The 24,119-nt window shown below is 39.7% G+C and overlaps 1 protein-coding gene across 27 annotated transcripts in view; it reads right to left on the bottom strand.

The window, feature by feature from the left end:
- The window catches only part of ESRRG (estrogen related receptor gamma), a 389,265-nt gene that overhangs the window by 136,354 nt on the left and 228,792 nt on the right, over nt 1-24,119 (bottom strand). The window contains exon 1 of one of the 27 annotated variants that reach the window (XM_085054789.1): nt 21,830-22,013. The exons of the other annotated variants lie outside the window; for them this stretch is intronic. Coding sequence (XP_084910915.1) covers nt 21,830-21,885 — 56 coding nt within the window. The 5' untranslated portion in view covers nt 21,886-22,013. Of the gene's footprint in view, nt 1-21,829; nt 22,014-24,119 lie in introns of those variants that run through there. 27 annotated transcript variants of the gene reach the window in all.

The following is a 24,119-nucleotide window of genomic DNA, read 5'->3' as shown; positions in this document are numbered from 1 at the left end:
GTGTTATGGCAATTTTATTACACATTCGGCAAATTTACAGTAACAAGATGTTCCCCTGACAAATTAATCACTTTCCAAGCATTTTATCATATAAATAAAATATCACCTCAAGAGAGAAAATCAGCTCAATCAGTTGATTTAACCCATCTTTCGGGGAACTCGTCTGAAACAGATTGAGCGCATTTTTTCTGAAGAGGGACTGCGCACACAGCCTCCCGGACTCCCAGCTCATATGGTGAGGCTTTTCCAGGAAAAAATATTTAAAACTAGCTGATAGGATGCAAGATTCTTACTGTAAGAACTACCTTGCAGCAATGACAGATCTCCACTGGGAACAAATAGAGATTCAGATAGAACTTGGTACGGGTTTTGACTGAGAAACTACATTTCCCTTTAGATCACTGATAACCACTTTGCAACATTTCTCTAGTGGTGTTATTATCATCATAATATGAGAGTAAAATATATACTGTTTTAATATTTTGCTCTAGTGTTTTTAGAATCTCACAATAAAGTCACACAGGTGAAACTCCAACCACTTTTGCAGCTGATGACACAATTCTTAACTTGGCTTTTTAAAATTTCCCCAGTGCTATCTAATCTCATTTTGGGAAGTAAATTTTATTTTTATGAAAAATAAGTGATTGGCAGCATTAGTGATGCAATATATGCACAGCAGAGAAGTGCATTCAACTTAAGTTTTCCCTAACTAATCCTTAAAACAACTCAATGCCTTTCTGGAGAGATTCTGTCACTAAAGTAATTCAACTTCTCTGCCATTTAACCTTTCTCCCTCTGCCCTGCTCTCCCAGTTCTACCTTCATTCAGGGACTGCCAGCAAGTATAAACACGAACAAGAACAATAATCTCTATTTATGTGACTAGAACCTAAAGTTGTTAAAAATTTAAATTTAAATTTAATTTAGCCAGATGTGTTGTTTTTTACCTGGAGTTAGTAGTATCAATATAGGGTTTTTTATTTATTCCAACACCCTGAGGACGTATGACAGCAAATCACCTTTTTGCTGAAAGAACCACTCTACCAAGACAACACAAATATGTAATCCTTACAATATGGTTATATTCTTCAAGGAAATATTTGCAATATTCTCAGCAAAAAAATCTGAGTGCCAAGGAAAAGAGAATTCACACATCTAGACAGGCTTCTCACCCCCTTTATTTCCCCAGCAAAAGACTAACTTTACTTCCCCAAATACTAACATGTGTAAAATGCATATAACAACACAACTCACTCACCTACAAGCAGGGAAACAGCAGAGTTTATGGAATGCAATCAAATAGCAACATAAATGCTAGGGTTTGCTGTATAATTAATAATGCTGTAAATAGGCATATTAATACTACAAGACCTCAGTATTAAAAGCTGCAAGCTCTGTACAACTCTGAATGGCTTGTGAGCTGTCAATAAAGGTTTAGATCTTACATGTATCTTTTACCTACTAAAACGTTCGTGGTTTAGGTACTTTTATAAAAAGTAAGCTCTCAGAGGTCATGAAACACAAGAAAGAATTTTGAATATAGGTCAGAGCAACTTCAGGCCTTCAAAAAAATGAAAACTTAAACAAACAAAATCCAACCAAAAAAAGGGGATTAAAAAAAAACCAAACACAAGACAATTAATTATAGTACTTGTTAATTTTATTCTTTTCTACACTGGAAAAATCTAAATATTTGTTTCACGAGATACAAGTAAACCTGGCCAGCTGGAAAGGTTTTATTATCCTTTAATTCCTTCCTTCAAGTACTCCACCAGGAAAATTTCTACCTATATCAAGTGACTTGGGCATGCAAGCTTTGCAGGATATAGTCCCAAAAAATGAGTGTTTTATTTAAGGAGAGCTTCTTCAGCTTCTGCTGGAAAAAAAAGAACATTCAAACATGAAATATTTCAAACATGAAATATTTGTCCTTGAAATATAGAAAAGGAAAGATGTTTATTTGCAACTGTATTTTTAAAAGACTTGGAGTACCTGGAACCTTAAGCCAACCAGTCCAGTTCTCAACCAGTTGGCACAAATCAACCTTTTTTGATCTAAACTGAAAGCAGTGTTTTCTTTGAGCACAAAATGTAAAGTTCAAACTGCAGTAAGAAGAAGTACAGGGAGAAGATACTACTTTCCCCACACTTAAATCTTTAAAACTCAAAATTCAGTGAATTTGAGTGGCATCAGAACTTTGAATCCAGCATCCTGCCAGATAACTGACAATCCAGGTGGCAGTGCAGGCACTGTGGAAGCAAATGAATTTGATTCCATGCAGTGAAGACACAATTGATTTCAGGATTCAGCTCACCTGGTTACAGAATTTGGCCAATGTTTCAGAAAAACTTCTGCTATGTTTAAATCAAAGCATAAGATCACAGAGCCATCCACAAAATGAAGCACAAATCTTGCAGAGCTCACACAGGGCAGAAAGCTCCAGGATGACAGGCAACCTCAGAGAACACTGGGTGCTCCTTATTTAACCAAAATTCCTACCAACAGCCATTTATTCTGACAATATCTGATTGAGTTAAAGTGTGTTCGTTTGGTACTCCTTTCACAGCCAGTTGGTGGACAAGACATTTAATTACTTCAGCCCAAATGTCCATGAGACACACAGAATTTCTTCAATTGGTTTTTTAATTTAAAATTTAACTGTTCTTTTTAAAATTGTGTCCTTGCAGTTCTGAAGTAGCTACTAATCCTTTTATACACCATAAAGTATTTCCATAATTTTTTTCCCCTACAATTGTCTCCTGATTCACCACAGCACACAGAGTGTACTCCGAAAATTATTTAACAGTTGAATCACTCTAAAGGAAGAATGAAAACTCAAAGACCTGGAAAGTTAAGAATCATACAGTTTAAGTTACTTTCAAAGGCTAAATTAATCTTCATTAAATGTGGGGATCATATTTTAGATATATGACGGATATGCAAACTGACTCAGATACTTTAAAATAGTCTCCAAGATCTCAACTTTTGCAAACAATACCTCTTCAACCTGAGGAAGATACAGAACACAGAACCTTTTAATTTGAAAGATGACAAAGTGGATTATTGGTTAGTTACACGTGCCAGTAGGGTGATCCATTACCATGGACGCTCTACGGCAAGTACACGATGTCATCTTAATAGTAGTTAGAGCCTTATTGGCTTAAAAAAAAACGTAAAAAGGGTTTTGCATGTGAATTGAACTTAATAGGTTTGACATGGACTAACCTTAAAGAATCCAATCCACTCAAATCCCTTTGAAGGCTGCAGCTGAATTTCATGCAAATCTTAGAGAAGTAGCCAGGCTGCTGGGATTTCAAGATGCTGTGTCCTTTTCTTCTGCAGATCTAAACCCAGGCAAAACAATGACACAAAACCCTCCCACAATTTCAAGGATTCCCCTTAAGAATCTGGTTTTGATCCTGGTTTTGTTCTTTGGCCCAGGGAAATGTGACATTTAAAATTCGAAAGCAAAAAGAATCTGACATCAGGAAACATACCAAAGTAGGAAGTAAAATCTTTCTTTTTTTTTTTTTTTTTAACACAGCACGGGACTAATATTTTGAACATTAAAAAAAAAAATCCGATATGGCGTAACTACTGTTAAAATGCTTAGAAAAGAATGATGGAGATGAACTTTTATACTCAAATCTAGCACTAATGATTTTTCTTTACTAAAGATAATTCAATTTTAGAAATAAATAATCCACCATAGCCTAAATCTTCTGGTGGTCACTTTGAAATTTATGCAAGCAAGTTGAAAATAAACCTTTTTTTTTTTAAGGCCACTGCATGAAATTTTGTTTTCTTACCACCATCAAAAATATCTAAAAAGATTTAAGTGTTCTATGTATGTTTATGTAGGCAGAAAAGCACATATATATTTGTCTGCATAACAATATATATACACTGACAGCTGGAAAACTATTTGTTTGATGACTGGATTTAATCTTCACCTGATAAACATGAGAGAATAAGAAAAGGAAAAAGCATTTGTCAACTGCTTTTCCTCTTAGAATAAAGTACAGATGACTACAAATGTAACTATAACCAAATCAAAACCACACAGTGTGTATAAAGCACTGACTATGCAAAGCAGTTATAAATTCTTGGTTAACAAAGGGCACAGAAAGCCCTTAAAGGAAATATTTTATTTCTGCTAAATTAATACCTAAAAGCATTACATTTCATCAGTTTCACTTAGGTTTAAAGTCCCCAAAGATTCTCCTGCTGAAACTGGCTATATTTTATGTGCAAACCAGGCTGAGAGCTATCTAAATCTAGATAAAACTCATTGGCTTGTAATCTTCACAATGATCTATACATCTAAATCTATATGCAAATCAAACGCTCTCATGCATTAACACATTCCAAAGCATCTAGGAGTAAGAGAGTGCTTTCTCCCTCTCCCAACTCCCCTCCTTTGCTCCTCTCCCCCTCTCTTTATTTACACTAGCTACCTAAATAATTCACAGTGCCTCCTTTTCAGGCTGAATGTTGCTCTGTTGAAGCCCGCAATGAGCTATTGCAGTAAGCAGATGGACACATGAATGCAGCAGGTGGGACAGATGGCAGCCCGCCCTGTCTGACGCTGGCTGCCTCAGCCTGGGCTGCCTTTTCCTTCCAGGTACATTAGCATCAGTGTAGCAGAAAGCAGCACGCAGAGGGGAAAAAACCCTTTACATACAACACTATGGGAACTAGTTAAATAAATGACCAGATGCTTATTCGCTTTTTTAACCAAAATGCAATTTACTTAAGAGTGTGTAAGAAGCACTTCCCCCCCTCTCTCCCCTTAAAGGAGAAAAGTCCATCTCTATTCTCCAGCAAGCCCCTGAGTGCTGTACATAAAACAAAACATGCCTGAAATCTTGATAAGATCTTAAACTCAGGACTCCACAAAAATTTTGATTCTCCTTCAGTTTCCAAATACCTCTACTATTTCACAGGTAACTGGTCTCATTTTTTATATATATAAATGTATATATCTTCTGGTACATGCTCAGAGTCTTGAGATTAAGTCTTAATACCTAGTATATCTACAGTGAAAAGCCTCAGTTTCCCTCTGTGTAGTATGTTTCTTAACTGAAAGCCTTCTACCTGTCTTAAAAGATATATAGAACTACTAAGTTTATTATAAAATATTTGGCTCTTCGAGGGAAAATACAAACAAAAGGTGAGGCAGTAAGTCTGTCTTTGACCGCAAAAATTACCAATTCAATGTAATGCTTTCCTCTATGGAACACTGGGCAAAACACACTGAAGAAGATGGTAAGAAAAAAAAAAACAAATTATAATACATGCTTTGAACAAGAATACATAAAAGAGAAAAAGAAAGAAATCTGGTGACACATCTGGCAGACTTTGACTGGCACCAGTATCATTGTAGCACAGAAGTTGCCCTTTTTATACAAAACGTATCGCTGTCCAAATAAGCAGAAGCAATTAACTTCATTTTCTTTTTCAAGTCAGCAGGAAACTGATTCAGTGTATTAACTGAAATCACTGTTCAAGGACCATTTTTAAATATCATATTGCAAAAAGGTATTAAATGTAAGCAGTCAGTCAGATGCTCTATGCAATCCTGTACTATCCAGATTTTTCTCTCCAAACTCTTCCCCCCTCCCCGTGCTATGTCAACGACAGCAGCCTGTGCTGTTCCCTGGTCTGTCTTCCTTTCACAGCTCTTTTCCCTCTACCACCTTCTCATTAGCTTCACCTTCTCTAAGATGACATAGATGAAACCACCCACCTCTCCCTCAAACACCAGGTAGATTTCTGCTGATCTACAATAAAGCAACCCATACTTCCTTGCCAGCCTTCCTTGGTGTGCTTAAAGACACATCACACACGCAGATTTTATGCAACTATATATGCACACATACAGAATATGGTTGTACTTGCCACATTAGAAAAGCATGTCGTGCCCTTTTCTGCAGCTTCCATGAATTGCTTGTACTTGCAGTCAGCAAAGTCCTTGAACAGGAATTACCTATGTATTTACATATTGTACACCAAACACACTAGCATGGCAGGGCCTCTATACTTCCATAATATAGATACTAAGTGACAGTGGGGTACATCGTATGGAATTGATTGGCAGCTACATTCAACTACTGAGGCAAAGTATCATTTTGGGTTTTAGGGGTTTTTTTAATCAGAATAAGCAATTCCACAATGTTGAAGGCAAAAGAAAAAGTGTAAGTTGAGACATGTCCTGTGATATTCTGCTTCGCCTAGGCATACTGGTACAACTGGAAAGAGAAACTGACTGTAAATAAACCTGCATGGGTAAATGTGAACTGGTCCAAACTGGCAATGGAAACCTGAAACAAACAAGAACTTATCTCTTCAGGGATTTAAACACACTCATTAGGGACTCAAATAATAATAAACATAATAATACAGCATCTAGTTTCATCTGGCCTAGGGAGAAGACATAGCAGCATTATCAAAAAGTCTATTCTTGTTTATTTCTGACCTGGCAGAAGCCAGGAATTACAGAAAACCTCAAGGGACAGACTGCTTTCATAGGATGCCTAGACTGATTCTAAGGCCAAAGAGGTTAAGCACTTAGGATAAACTTTGGATAAGCAGCACAACTTCTGTATGCTTACATGTCCTAACTGAAAATCCTGAACTTCAAGGTTTTATATTACCACCTCTGAGGGGAAAAAAAAAAAAAAAGAAAAAGAAAAAAAAAGAAAACAAAAAAAAAAGGGTCAAAGAACCTAAGGATCATACATGCAAACTTGCAAACTCGTAAATCTCTGCAACAGATTTTGGTACCAGCAACTTCTAGAAAGGGTGAACTATGTACTACCAGCTACAGAAAAGCATTTCAAGCTACAGTAACCAGTTTACAACATCACAGAGAGCCAGTAAAAGCAGTGCACTTTACAAATGCTATCACACAAGTCATGATTTCACTGCAATGAGATAAGCTGTTTTCTCAGCAACAACAGATGAACAGAACTCTGAACATGCAGGAACACCCTCTTTAAAAATAAACCTCTGAGCCACCACCAGGTTGCCACAACTGTAACACACACATTATTGGAGCAGCAATCACAGAGCCACACTCGGATTCAAAAAAGTATACTATGTTGGTAAGCTTGTTTCACTACTGATAAAATGTTAATACCTTGGAAAATTAGAAGTTCCAAGCCTTCTGTTTTCATTAGCAAAACTCATTGTTGAAACAATCATGTATACTCTTAGCATTGAAACTGTATACTTAACTCTGTATGGGGGGAAATGCAACAAGAAAGAATAAAATCATTAATTTTGTAAGGTTTTACGTATATTTTCACAGTGTAGGTATTAAAGCAATTACTTTTTAATGATGGATTTAAATCCACTAATTAATAAGGTAAAGTGACTACTCCAGGTATTTTAGAAAATATTTTAATTCTTGATTATTTTTTCTCTCAAACAAATCTACTCAATTCTCTTTAGCTTCAGACTTAAGCTCTGAATGTAATCTTCCTGCTGGGGTAATGCTTGCCCTGGCCTTGTCCACAACACACATAAGCAAACCTCTCATCATATCCCAGTGTATCCCCTCAAAAATCAGGCCTGTACATCTCTAAAGAGGTGTATAGGAATGTCCTGAAGCAAAAGGAGCCAAGTTGCAGAGGTGTCTGTAAATACATTAGCTGGACCCTACAAAAGCAGCTATGGTTCATAAAAGCATAGAAAACAAAGGAAAAAAAGAAAAGATAAATACATATCTATAACCTGGCAACTTGCAAGGAATTAGAGCGATGAAAGGAGACAGAATAATTAAAAAAAATTCATTGTTGTATGAAATTGTCAATCCCAATCCCATAAGAACATCATAGGAAAGATGCCATAATTACACTTAAAATGGACTTGATGTAAATACCATGAAGCTGATTTTCAAAAGGATCAAATTTTCCTCAGAGCTCTACAAACAGATCTGATGTTTTTTCCTAAGGTTATGCTTGCAGAACTTCTGAAAATTCTAACCACTGCTTCAGAAAAACAAGTTGTGTTTTTTGTGGGTTAGTGTTTTGGTTTTGGAGGGGTTTGAAATTGAGTGTTTGTTTCATTTTGTTCAACGTGTTGAGGGTTTCTTGGATTTGATTATTTTTTTGTTTTCCTTTTCTTTTGTTGTCTTCTCATTTTTCAAGTCAAACTACGTATATAGTGTAAATGCAGCTTGATAAGATACCCATCTCTTCTCAAATCTGGTCCAGAAATAATGTGAAAGAGAAAAATACTTATAATACAGAGCATAAATGAAGGCAGATTTTGATGATGAATGTAATGGATATAATAAATACACAGTTTTAACAGCTCCCAAATATGCAAACACAAAGGAATGGAAAAGCTGCCTCTTAAAAGGAAACATGTGCAGAAGAAAGAAGCAGACATTAAACTCTCAATTGCAAAGGTGTGATTTCAAAAAGACAGTAAAATCTACCTCCTCCTCCTCTATGTCAAAGTTTAAACACTAAATGCTGATGTCCAATCCTTCCTTCCCTCTGCTTCAGTTTTGAAGCACTAACTTTGAACACCTTGACAATTACCTCTCTGCCTTTGGTTTAACAGTAACAGAGGAGCACTCTTAAAGGAGGAAAAAGTGTCTTTAAAAATCTCAAATGCATAATAATTCTTGCACTTATTCCTTTGCAGCTGAGCAGAGCCATTTACATAGTCCACTAAACACTGTTTAGCAAACACGACAAGAGTGCTTCTATCTTACTGCCCTTGTAAAACCAAGACAGGGGTTCTGTTTTTAGTGCACACTCTGGTTCAGCATTAATCCTGTTTTATGTTGTTCACACCTGCTGCTGACTAGCAGCCTGCTGATGGGTTGTGGTTTGTGCCGCTCCCAGACAATCCTCACCAGCTCCAACAAAAAACCAATCACTAAAGTGGAAACAAAACCCCAACTGCTGTGCAAGAACTGTAAAAGAGAAGAAAGACCTGACATTCCTACTTCCTTTTCCTTACTCCACCAATCCCAACTGTTCAAAATTTATAATTGGGGTTCATGTGCACATGCTTATATTTAGTCCTCATGCCTAGCTTTTTTAGTTCTTCTCCAGATAGCAAACCTCAGAGACAAATGCCATGGACACAACCTTTATAAATATATGCTGTGTAACTCACCTTTTCCTTTGTGCCTAATAAAATAATAGGCTTTGCACTAACAGAAGCACTGAATGCTGATAATGCATCCTTTTGTGAACCTTTACAGGAACAGCCTTTTGCAAACCTTTACAGGAACAGCCTTTTGCAGATTAAAAAGAAAAAACAACTTTCTTAAACATATTTTTAAATGAAATTCAAAATGTTACTGCTGTAGAAATCAGGTTTTGTTTTTTAATCACAACACTGATCTAAACACTTAAGCGTTTAAAAAAAAAAAAAAAAAAAGGCCATGAAGTCAAACCTACAGCTTCATTAGTACAGAAAATTGAATGCCATATCCAAGACAAAGATGTGATATGTGGTTAAAGGAATAGGTCTGAAATTACATAGTGTTCAAAGCCAAGGAGAATAAGAAACTCAAGGGAAGGAAACTAAATAAAACCAGAAACTTTTTGTCTGGTGAATATATTGATGCAAAATATGCGTTAAGATCATGGACAGAAATCACGTGCATGTTTACAGACTTAGATGAAGGCAGTGTCATCTATGACAAAGTTTTGCACTAGAAAAGTCTCTAAAATGGAGGGCAGGACATAGTACTTTCACACCCCCTTTACGGTACCCTTCATAAGACTAAAATAATACAAACAAGCCTCAGAATATTTGGAGAGCGAAGTCTGTCTCCTTTATCCTGTTATGCCATCTTGGCCTATTTCTTTCTACAAAGAGAAAAATGCTTTCTGTCCAAGAGCCAAGTTCCTATATCTCTTAAACACTATATAAACCTTTTCATAAATAAAATGTTGGCTGGAGGCCAGTCAAGGCAATTCTCCATCTATTAAAATTTATTTTGCATCCCATAGGCAAAGACATGCTGAATGACCATCCTTTGTGACTTCTGAATTCTGCATAGGAACACCAAGGTGTTTCTGCATATATATAAAAAGGTAATATGTATCAAGCAGGTATATGTATTCCATGTTACAGCTTTACACCCTAAATTCATCACCAGAAACAAACCAAGATAAATCAATCTTCATGTGAATTTAGCATTTCAACCTCTCTTGCAACTCAGATGTAAAACCAAGGAAAAAAAGGGGTCAGTCTCACTTTGTCTTACCATCTCCATCTGAAGGATTTCTACCTCCTCTTTAGGCAACCCAAGGCTGAAGATATGGGCATAATGCCAACACTGCTTTTAAGCTCACACAGAAAATATTATGGGGTAATCTTAGTATTTCCTGGTCACACTCCCTTAGGCAACTCTATACTGGTGCAAGTGTCACATCCTGGCAGAGAGTCCTTGGACACAGGCTCCATTTCTTCATTGATTTATTTTAAAATACGACCAAATCATTCATTTTTTAAAAATCAATTACAGAGACTGATCCAAAACCTGCTAAAATGAATGGCATTCTTTTCCATTTAGTTTTGAATCAGTCCACTACTTTGCTTCAGTAGAAGCAAAAGATTTCTTAGGACAGATGCAAGCAAGACCTTTGCAGCAGACTGTCCTTCTTACCTTGGAAAATCTCTGCTAACTTATCTAACAATGGTACAAAAGCCCCACATTAATTTTGTCAAACAGCTGCATCTGCAGTATTCCTGTTCCAGCATTACCTAATACACAAGTATGACACCTTTTTTGAAAATTAGGGGGGGAAAAAAAGAAAGGGGGGTGGGGGGGAGAACAATCCCCACCCCAGTCATCCATCAAGTGTACATGCAGGCCACTGCTCCTAAGAAATTTAATATATGCTAAAAAGATACAAAAAGACATTAAAAGCTTTCAGAAATAAAAGTGCTTCAGAAGCTAGATTTTAATATTGCCAAGTAGGGTTTTTGCCAGATTATAAAGTTGACTTAAATGCCAGGATACCGCATTTCAGAAGCGGCAGCAGCTTACATATTGCCTGTATTAGTGGCTAAAGTGTATTGCTGATTCCAAAGATAGACTATCATCATCTGTGGGGGAGAATAAATAAATAAATAAGTAAAAATTGGCATTCCCTACCAACCTTGCTACCTGCTGCCTTGAAGCACTCTTTTCAAGTGCAGCCTCCACAGGAAAAAAAAAAAAAAAGTTAAGACTACTTTATTTTGATTATAGTGCTTTCCCCAGGCAGGATTTTTTATTTCAGTTAGAATCTTTAAACCATTACATTTTCAGTGATGCATTTTTATATTTACAGTTGACATCTTCATAGAGGAATGAAACCTTTGAGCAACAGCTCTAAAGCATGAAGGTTGCCTGCAGTAAGTACTTAAATTATTTTACACCCAAATGGAGCCAGTTGTTTTTAGCTAAAATTTAATAAACCTTAAATCAATGACCTTTCTTTTACTGAAAGCCCGCACTTGAGAAAACTAACTTTCCCAAGAAACATATTTTGGTGAATAAATGCCAAACAAAGGGCTATTTAAATCTGAACATTTTCTCAATTTATAGCTGGTGAACATTCAGTTCTTAAATCCCCAACTGCTACCTAATGTATAGAGCAGCAGAGCCTTGGTTTAATCACGTATCATTGATTTCAAAGTGTCACAGCGATCTCATTGACAGTAATCAATAATAATCCAAAATCAATCAAATATGCTTTTGCACTATCATTCATCAATTTTGAATATCCCAAAATTAACTGTAGGCATGTGACAGAAAAAGAACCCAGAAATGAAATTTAGAAAGGATACAAAAATAAAAATCAGTAAACTTTGATAAAATAATAGTGCATCTTCGCATGCTTCATACCTGCTGAGGTAAGTTAATGATGAATCATACCTTGCCTTCCCAGCAAAGACTCTGAGATACATTCTTTTTCAAACATGAAAATGTTTGAAATGTTTTGCTACACAGCAACTGAAGGCAGCGGACACACCAGCAAATGATCAAGCATTATTTTATGAACAACCATGTTATGTGCCATATATTAAATCTGCTGCCAGTATTACAAGTTGCACAAGTATGTTACACTATTAAGAACTGCACATTGTAAGTTACCCACTGCATTTCACAAAGCAAGAAAGGATAAAATTGCTGCATTTCTATACCAAAAGCATGAATAGATGTAGCCACTTATCAAAAGAGCTGTTATTGTTGCCGAGGACTCCTCTCTCAACACATTCACCTGTAATTTTGTCAAGGTAATAAATCCTTCCATTCATTACAGCACACTCAAAAGCACCCTGCTATTTAATTTAAATGGAAAAAAGGCCCAAAGTGTCTAAAACATTTACTTTTGCTAATGCAAAAGTGCTGGCATTTTACTTCATTCCTGATAAGCCGGTGCCAATGGATGTGATTATTCTTTTCTTATTCAAAGCATATCAGTAGTTCAAAAGCACTCTCAATCTTATCAGGTGTATGAACAGCACAGTTACTGAAAACAGTTTGTACTGCTCCTCTCTCTTTCTGCCAGGCTATCAGATAAACCCAACTAACTAACTGTATTTACACACAATCAAACATAAGCTGTGTCTTCAGCACACTGTAGCCTGTTTCTGGCATGTTACAGGTTTTCTGCTTGACACTGGTTGTAACTAAACCAGCAGCAGTGAAGTAGCTTACAACAAAAACACAGTTACACCATAGCACATAACACAAAAGGGACATGGGGAAGGAAAAGATGAGAAAAATTTCGTGAAGAATGGTCACTGCCATTTCAATATATTTATCTGGTACTACTTGGAAAAGAGCATGGAAGCAATAGGTTTCAAATGCATTCAAAACAGATCTGACACAGGCCTTACAAGTAGAAAAAAAAATTCTATTTGACTTTTGTTGATTTTGTTCTCCTGTCCTCTAAGAATTGTCTCTGATTTGCAAGAGGTGAGAAAGTGAAAGAAAGAAAGGAAAATGGTTACAGTGTCCGAACGCATTTAAATACCTTTACTGGTTTTGTCTGGACCAAGACAGTGATTTCTCATGATCCCACTTTCATCTGGCACTAAAAGACCCACCACAAAATAGAAATAAAAAATTCCCCACTCTTCCCCAAACAAGCCTCTCGGCAACTCCCCTTTTCATTCAGTGCCTCAGACACGGAATTTTCAGTGCTAACTACTGAGGAATAATATCAGACCAACTAGTTTGGAAGGGCCACGGCGTTGAAGATTTCGCCTGCTGCACAGCCATAGGGAACAGGCACAGTGTGCCCTTCCTTCTCCTCAGGGTGACAGTGTATTCCCGGGATGAGTGCCGTATTTAAAGAGTTAAACCTTAACCTGGCTGTGCGCTGGGCGCTCTCGGCTCGCTAAATGAAAACTTCTGGAACGCCAGGAGAAATCGTGAGTTTCAGCTCTTTGATTAATTGCAGCCTTCCTTGGAAGCTGGAGCTCCAGCCCCTGCGTGGAGGCTCTTTGCAGTGACAGCCTTTCCCTGAGCACCTCTGATGGAGCAGCAAAGGGCAGGCCTGTGCCACCACCTGAGCCCACGCTGCGCCTCTGCCGGGGCTCCCGGCGCACAACCAGCCTTCCTCGAGATTTGTGGGAGAACAATGAGCCGAATTAAGCCAAGTGTGCAGCGCCGGGTAATGCGGCCGAGTGTTGTTCGTCCATCTGCGACAGCGCGGCCTGCTGATTGATGGGACAGGTGTCATTCACACCAATGTCAGCCGCCGGCGCTGCCTGCTCTGTGCCCCAAATATTGCCCAGCACCAAGTGGGCCTGAGCAGCTCCCACCAGGAAGGCCATGGGTGTCCCTGGATGTCACTCGGCTACGGGGAACCCGAGTGGCACCCCTTGAGCGCTGAGGGGAACAGTTGGTTGTGGACTTGGCGTTTCGCGGCGCTTCGGAACATCTCGTCTGTCCCGCCATGGTAGCGCGGCTGCTATGAGAACATTGCCAGGGAATTCTTTCACTGATGGAAAAGTGAAGATAATTTAGTAGAGGAAACCTTGCATTCATGGAGCATTAAACTACCATGGTAAAGGGGTGGAAAAAAAAAATCCACTTTCTGCGGTAAGAATTTTACCATTTTTCAGAGATAAATTTGCTAGCATAGGCATTTGCTTCGGAAACGCGCTCTAAATCTGTTTGAGATGGCACATGAGTTTTGTCTTTTCTTTTTTAACTAGATGTTTTTTCTTTTTTTTTTTTTCCCTTGAAAGCGGAAAAATAATTGTGCGGGAGAAAGCCTCACAGATTTGCTGAAATGAATCCCTCTGAAAACTATTTTAGCATCACTACTCGCCAAACAAGTATATCTCAGTCCACCTAAAGCAATAAAATACCAACTTAAACATAAAGGGACAGTGGCATTCATCCTTCACAAAGACAGGAACCAAATCCTACAGGTAATTTGAAGACAGAAAAAAAAATTAAAGTAAATAAAATAATACATAGAAAATTGCTTGATCCTTTCTGTCTCTTACGTTTTCAATATATGGAAAACTATACCAAGTGACAGTAGTACTGCAAAGTGTACGTAAAAGAGTATGATCTCACCATTTTGTTAACTACTGTTTTTCCTAGATTTTCCTGTTTTGTGTTTCCTTAAAAATATTCATGTGAGAGATTGAAAAAAGATGTTTTTCAAAAAATAGCTCTAGAAACAAACCCAGAAACAGAGGGAAAGGGGGAAAGAGCAGCAGTATCACAGATAAGAATGGACTGAATAAAACTAGTCACCTCATCCCCACCCATCCTGGCACCTCTGTATGGGAAGGAATTTCAGAAATGCTTAGGAACAAGCTAGCACTACATTTTAGATATGACTTTTTCATTTCACTCATCAGCATGTCTACATTTACAGGACTTAAAATCGTTTCATATCTAGCTGGCCTGGTGGGGGGGGTGGAGGGGGTGGGGGGTTGTGCAACAGACATGACTGGCTTATAATTTTTTAATTAGATTTTTAGGTTTTCCTAATTTTTGCTTCTTATTTAGTTCATTTAGGGTTTGGTGGTTTTTTTTTTCTGAGGCCATTCAAAACAAGCAACAGCAACTCCACATCATCTTCTCATTCTAACTTGCCAAAGCCATCAATCTCTGATCACACCTATTAGAATCTCACTGTAGCCAACACTACATTTTGCGACAGCTTGACCAGTTGTTTAAGGAAAGAGTGTGTGATGGAGCAAAGCTAAATCGACACATCTGTGATACTTCTGACACCCCTCAGCATGGCTAATATTAATTTGTTTTCTTTGGCTAGGTAAGTGCTGCCAAAACACATTACATATGGTATGTAGTTCCAATCAAAATGATGAAAAGGAGATGTGCAGGGCTTTTTTTTTTTTTTATACTTATAGCAACATGAAAACACAGAGAGTAAGAGACACCTACACTAAGCTAGAGAGTAGTAACTTAAAAAACCTCAAATCACTTCATCTTAAAGTTTGGTTTCAGAATACAAACCTTTAAGAGAATCTGCTCTCCCATATAAAGACAGCAGCTCAAAGCTGCAAGGAGTTTTTATCAAGGGAAAGAGAATATTATTTTCATTGTATGATAAAAGGACATATTTAGACTATTCTCACATGCATAGGGGTAACTAATCATACTTCAGCAGGCTATCATAAATAAATGTGCACAATTCTGTACAAGAATATTATAAATGGCTTGATTAGACTGAAGACAAGGGCCCTCTATTTCATACACCCCGCTATACTAACTTACCACAGTATATGGCGATCCTCCTCCAATTTCATACTTAAGGTTCTGTATTCGTGTCACAAAAAATAAGTTTTGCGGGGTTTGTTTTGTTTTGCCTCATAAATACCCAAAGTAAGAGTATGATATTTAGAAGTATAGTGCAGCATATACTGGTCTTATACTCTGTAAAAGTACTCATATCACTCTAACTTTCATTAGGCTATTAATAGACATTTTTCCTAGCAAGAATAAGAAGCTGAAGTGAAAAAATGAATTTTATTTTAATTTTAAAAGAAATGGGTAATGATACTCTGATTAAAAAACTATGCTACTTAAAAGAGGAAAATAATTGGAAATTAGATAAGATTCCCTTTGATGCAAACCTGCTATATTAAGGAACAGCAAAGAGAAAAGCCCTTCTTTGTTCGGAGGAAATACAAATTAATTGAAAAACATTACAAGCATTATGTAAACAAACCCATGAGATTTAAAGCTTCTGTAACACAGAAAATACATAAATTGTTTCATAACATACAGAAGTCAAAAGGCAACATTCTATAGAACTTACTCTCCAAAGTGCTACTGAAAAAGCAATACCAAGTCCTTTAAAGAATAATTAAGCAATACTATCTGAAATAACACCATACAATTCAGTTTAATATTTTTCTTTAATGTTTCATAGCCTTTTTACTTCTGGACAACAGAACCATAACAAAAGAAGAAAAAACCCCACAACTATAGGACTTTTAGAGAGGACTAAGGACCATTAAAATTAAATGCCTTTTATACTTTTGTCTGAGGACATCATGATGTATATTAACAACCATATGCAGGAGGCTCGCCCCCTGAAAATAATTATATTCTTTAGATGTAAATAAAACTGTGTGTCCAAGGACATATTTAGCTGAAAAACTAAATCTCTGTTTGACAGCCAAAACTTACAAGAATATGAATAAATATTAGACTTTTCATTTACTTGGAAGAGAAAAAATTTATAAAAAATACGGCATCTTTTAAAAGCAAAACTGTGAGTGCAATACAAAACCTGCTAGATTACACGGAGAATCTGATATAAAACGAGGTGTAAATACTTTACATTGCTGGCCAGCTCTCTTCTCATGGATAAGAAAAAAACCACATAAAACCACATAAAGGCAGCTGCTTTTTGACAAGCAACGACACAGAGGGAATTTATATCACTCTGCATATATATACTTACTGTGTATATGTCTGTGGCTAACACACAACAATAGATGTACATTGCCAAAACTGCATAAGGAATACACTATACACCTGGAACACACACAGAGGCATGGATATAAACGTGTTTGAACACAAAACTTGCTGTGCACAGACAGAAGATTTCATGTAAAATGCAAAATATACAAAACAAAACCACGTACATACATGCTGCTACAGATACAACTATGCACGTATGACTACCTGAGTCAAGCCTAAAAGACGATACACAAAATGTAAAAGAACATGTAATAAGTGGAGTGTCAAGCTGCAGCGACTGTTGGTGTCATCCCTGCACTATCAAACATACATATGAGTATGATTGGAGACAGAGAGGCTAAATATTTCACTGTCAGAGCATGTCGAGAAATGCAATTCATTTCTCTCTCATGTGTTTTAGGACAATGACAATTTAATACAAGGCCAGTGGATGTAAAAGAGATAAAAACTGAACAAACTGGCCCAGCATAATCACAGATTTCCTCTAGAGAGCTCGGCAGCGTGAGGCTCATATGCACTTGTAACATTTTATTGTTTCTTCCCTCCATGAATTTGCTGTGAAAAAGAATTCATAGCAAAGCTTATCTTATAGACAGAGGCTACTTCAGGCTTCAATAGGGGCAAGAATTTCTTTCATATTTTTCCCCTGCTTACCCTATGCATTTTACTTATTCTAAGCAAAAAAATAATTATTTTATATACTTCCCTGAAAGGTTCAAATAAGCATTTTTTTCATTCCTACTTATACTTCCACAGAGGTGCAAGCAACCTCCCTGTAGGCCCAGGGTCAGTCCTTTAAAAACTGTTCCGTAAAATGAATAATCTTGTCACTTATTCATGAATCTATTTTATTTTTATGTCATAATTTTTCTATCACAACTTTGTAACATACGAAAATAGCAGCATAGCATGTGGACTGACATATCTGTAAGAACAGACATATCATACTTTTTAGCTACTCTAAGCAAAGTGGGCTTCAAGTACTGTTAAATATTATCATAGACAAGTTACCTTCTCTATTTGATGAATAGCACCATGTATTTGAAATTAATTGCAAAAGTAGGGTTGGCTAATGAGGTGGCCCTTATCTTTTCTCAGCAGTGCAAGCACAAGTATTTTTCTGCTGGCTCAATATTTTTTAAATGCCCAAAGTGCTATTAACTAAGTTGAAATCTGATTAAAATATGAACGCTAAAATATTCACAACAGCTAATGCAGCTACACAAAAAAAAAAAGCTTAGAAAATTCTTATCTCTTTTCTTATCATTAAGCATGTGTTTTGAAAAATAATAATTAAATAAATTGTTCCCTACAGATTCTCACAGTTGTTTTGCTTCCCATTAGCATCTTTGAACACAGTTTGTTAAGACAATAGTTATTCTTTATTATGGAACTATGGGGATGATGCCCTTCTACCTGCCTCAGTTTAAAAAGAAATTTGTAGGAAATGTTAAAGCTTAAGGTCTGGCAGAAAAAGGACAGCGAGTCTTAGAGAAAAAGGGGGGTAAAAAGTACGGAAAAAATGATCAGCCATTTGAGAGAATTAATGGATATCCACAAGGGCTTTGCTAATAACACGGGTTAATTACCGCTGCAACGCACCAGGCTCAGTAAATAAAAGAGCACAACCATAAACACATTAAAATGAGCACCCATCACTAAAAGAGGGGCAAGCCCCAGCAAAGGAAAATCTGCCAGACAGGCATTTCAGCACAAACCCTTTATACTTTCTGCAGGATTCAAAAACTTGCCAGCAGTGTAGCAGAACCAAAAAAAAGCCAAGCCCTACGACCGGAAACACGGAAGGAAGAAGGGACCGTGGCCTGCCTGCTGCCCAAGGGGAGAGCCCGGCAGGGTCTGTGTGCCACCCACGCTGGGGGGCTGGCTGCACCACCCAGGGCTGTGTGCCACCCCACACACCCCGTACCCACTGGAACAGCAACCCGGGGCTTTAATTCCCAGCAACAACTGAAACAAGCTATCTAGTAAGACAAACGGGCGAGGTTAAAGACCTTCAGAGCCTGGAGAAACCGTGGAGTGGAATCAAGTGCTGCTTCCCACTTCACAAAGAAGCATTCTTCAGTCTGCCCCTTTCCTGCCTTTACGAATGAAAGGCACTTCTAAAAAAATCCTCCAGCAATTAGAAGCTATGCCAAAATATTTTAACGAGTGAAATTGACACAAACTCTTTCATGTTCAGCACATAATCACCTTGCGCAGACACAAACACACAAATACATGTACGTTTCAGTAACATACACACTCATTCATCCATACACAAACATAACCCGGCCAGACTCGCAGGGTGACTCCACAGACCATTCCCACATCGCAATACGAGAACAGTTAGAAAAATATAAAATACGTACACCAACCATCACTACACTGAAGTACTCACATGATGTGACACCTACATCCACTTTTTAAGTGTTAAGCCATTCTACGCAAGCTTTATTTCTTGTCATTTACATATTCTGTTGGTTCTGTTGTAAGATGAAAATCCATGCACAGGAACAGATTAATTTGTTTCACATTTAAACACTGTTGCATGTTTTTAAATGGAGAAACTAGGAAAGCAGCTACATGTCCAAATGAATGAAACACAGTGAGCCACAAAACGCAAACGTACATAGCGCACAGAAGCTTTCTGGAGTTACAAATCTCAATTTTCTACGTTTGGCATTGAGAGACCATGTTTAAATTTACAGAACTACTCGTGTTCTCTTCCCTCCCTATCCCCCCGCTTTTTTTGAGTGTTTCAATTGCCTTTCCTTCTTCCAACAGCTGTGACAACTGTTAAAACAGTCAGTAAAATTAAGTCCGCTCTATAATCCTTTAGTCAACGTTACATTTTAATCAGAGGTTGAAGGAGATTTCCCGTTATGAACGCAGTGATTCATTTAAAATTATTAAACTGACACATATGTCAAAATGAGCAGATATATTTATTGCATCTGTTAGCTTATTAACTATTAGTAATTATTAGTGCTATTGTTATTGCTGAAAGAGCAACAAGCTAAGACTGCAGCTGGCTTTAAGTTATTGCATTCTTTAACAAGCTCTGCCTTAAAATCAAAGCATACCTAGTGCTGGTCAGACAGATGTCTGTGCACTCCCAAAATGTTCAGATAATTTTTAGCTCGAATCCTCTCTACCCTCATCCATAAGAAACATAGGAGTTTCTACACCATAATAGGTGTAGAAATTCCTACACCTATTTGTATGTCCTTATGCTTACATGTACATATACATGTCACAGTATGTAGTCAAATCATAATTATTATAGATATTAATAACGTGTAAAACTCTGGTGTTTATTAACTGAGACAGCAAAGCAGATATGTTTCTGAATGTTAGCTCTTTCTCTGTGTCCACTCAATCCCACATGCCTCTAGCCCTGCACTCAGACAATATGTTGGGAATGTTTTAACCTGACTTTTAATTGAGCCAGAGGAAGAAAAAAATTAGTTTGAATCTTGCACCAGAGCCAAAAAGACATGTGCCCCGATTTCATTTAAATGCATCTACTCTAAGAGGCTTATCTAAACTAATCATTCAAATTAGCTGTAAGAAGGTAAATTCAAGAAAGCTCCTTTGGGGGGGTGGGGGGGAGTGAAAAAATTCACCAAAAAAAAACCCCCACCAACCACAAAACACTCAACTTATCGTCTTTTTATGTATTTTACAAAAAATGTGTCACTGTTAGTAAAAGCTGTGGAAACTGCAATCTTATGCAGTTTATACGAAGCTATCTTACACTATGTACAGTGCGCTGACCTATAAAGCACAGCTGAGAGGGCACCCTACCTCTGTTTATTTTCTTTTCTTTACCCCCAAAACACTACAGCGGGTTTTCCCCGCGTCCCCTTCCCCAACTGTATTCCTGCGAGCCAGGCTATTCTTTACTTCCCATATTATTTCCCTAACATGCGATCACGGCAATTCACTTTTCATGCCTGGCTTAATTACCACCAGCCATGCACTGTGCAGGCAGTAAGGACAGCTAGTGGGCATCTACCTATAGTACACTGTCACCTCCCGTGCAGCCTCTCCGCTGCCGCGGCTGGGGCGATGCTGGCTGCCAACCGGGGCTTCTCCTCGGCGCTCCTGTCACCCCCGGCCTAACACCAGGGCACGGCGACGTAACTGGCTCGACACGAAGAAAAATGAACCGGTGACAGCTCCCGTGATATACTAATATTTAATCCCGGCTGCGGGCTGAACGCAAGTTCAGGAGCCGCTCCTCAGCCCCAGACCGCCCCGGTTCTGTTTGGGCGCCGCACTTTCCGCCGGAGTCACTCCGCCAGGTAGCTGAGAAGTGCCAGCCAAGAACTGCGGCTCCTTAGAAAGTGTGTTCGGCTGCCTTTTGTAGGGAGAAGCAGGCGCGGAGAGAGACCCGCCGTGCGGCGCGGACCCCGCCAAGTGCCCCACGCCGCCCCCGGCCGCTGCCGCCGCTGGTCCGGAGCGGCGCCCCCCGGCAGGGCGCTCGCACCGCACCGCACCGCACCGGCGGCTCCACCGCACCGGGCACCGCGCCGGCGGCCGCTCCCGGCCGGCTCCCCAGCGCGGCGCGGGCTCCCTCCCGCCCGCCCGCCGCCGCCTCTCCGCCGGCGCTGCCAGGGGAGCCGGCGCACCTGTCAGGCGGCGAGCGCCGGGGCGGCCGCGGGGCCGAGCGCTCGCCCGCCGCCTGCGCCGCTCCCGCCGGGCGCCTCCCGCCCGGCCCGCCCCCCCCACGGCGCGCAGCGGCCGCGCAGCGCCCCGGGCCGGCTCCCGCCCGCGGCCGCGGCGCAGCGTTACCTGCAGCGGCGTCTTAGGCGCCTGTCATGTTTTGGGGCAGGCGGCGTGCGGCGGTGGGGTGGGGGCGGGGAGCGGTACCTACTCTTCCTCGTAGTGCAGGGAGAGCGGCTCCGGCAGGCAAAGTTCTACCGAATCCATGTGCGCCCGGCGACCATCCTCCGTGCGCCCCCGCGGTGAAAGCAAAGTTTCCGTGGCCGAGCGCCGCGCACTTGGCACGGGCGCGCTCCGGGCGCGGCGGCGGCGGCGGCGGGCGGGGACCAAAAGCTCGCCCGCGCGCCTAATCAAGGACTTAAAGCCCCGCGCGGAGCTCATGAATATGCAGCAGGGCTGTACATATGCATCCCCCCGGCCCGGGGGGACGGCCGATTGGTGGGGCCGCGGCCAATCAGGCGCCAGGGGCGCCGGGGCGGCCCGGCGCGCGGGGCGCGCGGCAGGTAGAGGGTGGGGACGGGGGAGCGGCCTGAGGCGGCGGCGGCGGCCGGGGCACAGCAGAGCCCGGCGACGTGCCCGCACCGCCGGAGCCACCGCCGGGGCGCAGCCGCTCCGCCGCCCTCCTTCCCGCCTTCCCTTCCCTTCCCCGCCCGGCCCCAACTTCGGCAGGTACCTTGGCAGGCTCCCGGTTAAGGATTGCGCGCAAAGGTAGAGGATGAAGTTTGCGCCGCCGCTGCCGGCCGTGGCGTTTGGCTGTGGCGGCAGCCGGGCTCGGCTCCCGGCGCGCTCTCCTGAACGCCGCTTCCCTAACCTTTGGAACTGCTCGGCGCCGGGGAAAAACAAATAATTATAACGCCAAGCGCAGCCTGCCGAAGCCTCTGGGTAACTCAACTTTTCATTGTCGTGCGAGTTGCTTTGGGGGGGAAAGGGGAGGGGGAGCGGGCTGGAATTGGATTATGTATATATGATATTATACATTAAAACATAAAAATTATACAACCAGCTAGTATAGAGATATATAATTTTCTATTTAAAAATTAAAAGCTTTTTCTACTTAGTTAAAAAAAAAGAAAAAAAAAGAAAAAAAAAATCCTAACAAAACGAGCGCTCAAATCCACTCAACATAATGGGTGCAACTGGGAGCGAATTCCTATATATAACCTGTATTCCTATACAGGTTATAGTTACATCGTATCATGGGGGTGTGTATATATATATATATATATAAGGGATATAACGCCTGTGCGAGTATTTGGATGTTTAGATGTGTATATTTCGAAACAGGCAAGAGAAAGAAAAGATCCAGAACTGATCAATTTTCTCTGTTAGTGTGCAGGGATTAGAGTGGACCAACTCAGCCTGCCTCATTTTAATGAGATAAGGGCTGCACTGGAGTAGCTCTGCATTAGTGAATCTGGGAGGGTGCCAAGACCTTTACAGTGTTAGGGGGTTTGGATCTTTTTGTAAAGTAAGTTTTGCTGAACTAAGTGCAGTAAACATGTAGCCCTGTAGGCATGCCTGCATAAACATCTCCAAGCCCGGTTCCAGCAAAACACTGCTTACAGCCAGCTCAGAGTTGTTCTCTGTCATATGAAAGATTCCTGATTAAACTTGTTCCAACACAATGACCATACTCAAATTTAGGGACATTAGGGACACTGTTAGTACTGAAACACATGCATATATCCCGTTTTGAAAGAATCAGAATAGGATGGGATGATTTTTTTCCTCAAAAGCTACCACCTTTACTTAATATTACAACTAAGGCACCATACATATTTTCTACCCCTACAAGTGAAGACAGATGCAGACTGTTTCTTTCCAGAAAAAGAAACAAACCAACACTGGAAAGACAACAATTTCTTAGAATGCAGCTCAACTCCTATAAAATCTTTTGTGACTGCAGCCCTAACATGATGCAAATGGCAGTATTTTAGATCAAAACAAATCAGCGCGAACCCTGAGAATGCAGTAATACCATTCACAAATGGAAACACAAATGCCCTCTCCAGATCTGCTTCATAGCATTTTACCAAAAACATAGAGCAACACAACCAAATTCCAAAATATGTAGGTTCAATAGACATCTTTGTATATGTTTACAGCAAAGAGATTCCAGTCTACTGTATTTAACCTTATGTGAAGACTGGGCCTGCTTCCTACAAACCTGGTATAAATACTTGCAATTTTAGGAATCAGAACTCACACAGCAAAACTACAGCTCAGACTACTGTATAAAAGCAGGTAGTAAAAGCTTAATTACCAGTAGCATTATGCTGTCTATATTGTTAAATGTGAACTCTGTAATTAAGATGTAAATTTGCTTGTGAGCAGTGAATTAAAAAGCTCTGAAATGTAGAGTAAAATTTAAGTACTCTGTAGAAACATCAGGGACAAAAAAAAAAAAAAAATCAGTTTTTACCAAATTTTAAAACGAGAGG

The sequence above is a fragment of the Lichenostomus cassidix genome, chromosome 3 (genome assembly GCF_008360975.1).
Source record: "Lichenostomus cassidix isolate B80296 chromosome 3, HeHo_3.0, whole genome shotgun sequence".
NCBI lineage: Eukaryota > Metazoa > Chordata > Aves > Passeriformes > Meliphagidae > Lichenostomus > Lichenostomus cassidix.
The sequence above is the reverse complement of the archived record's forward strand: the minus strand, read 5'-3'. Positions and strand labels throughout refer to the sequence as shown.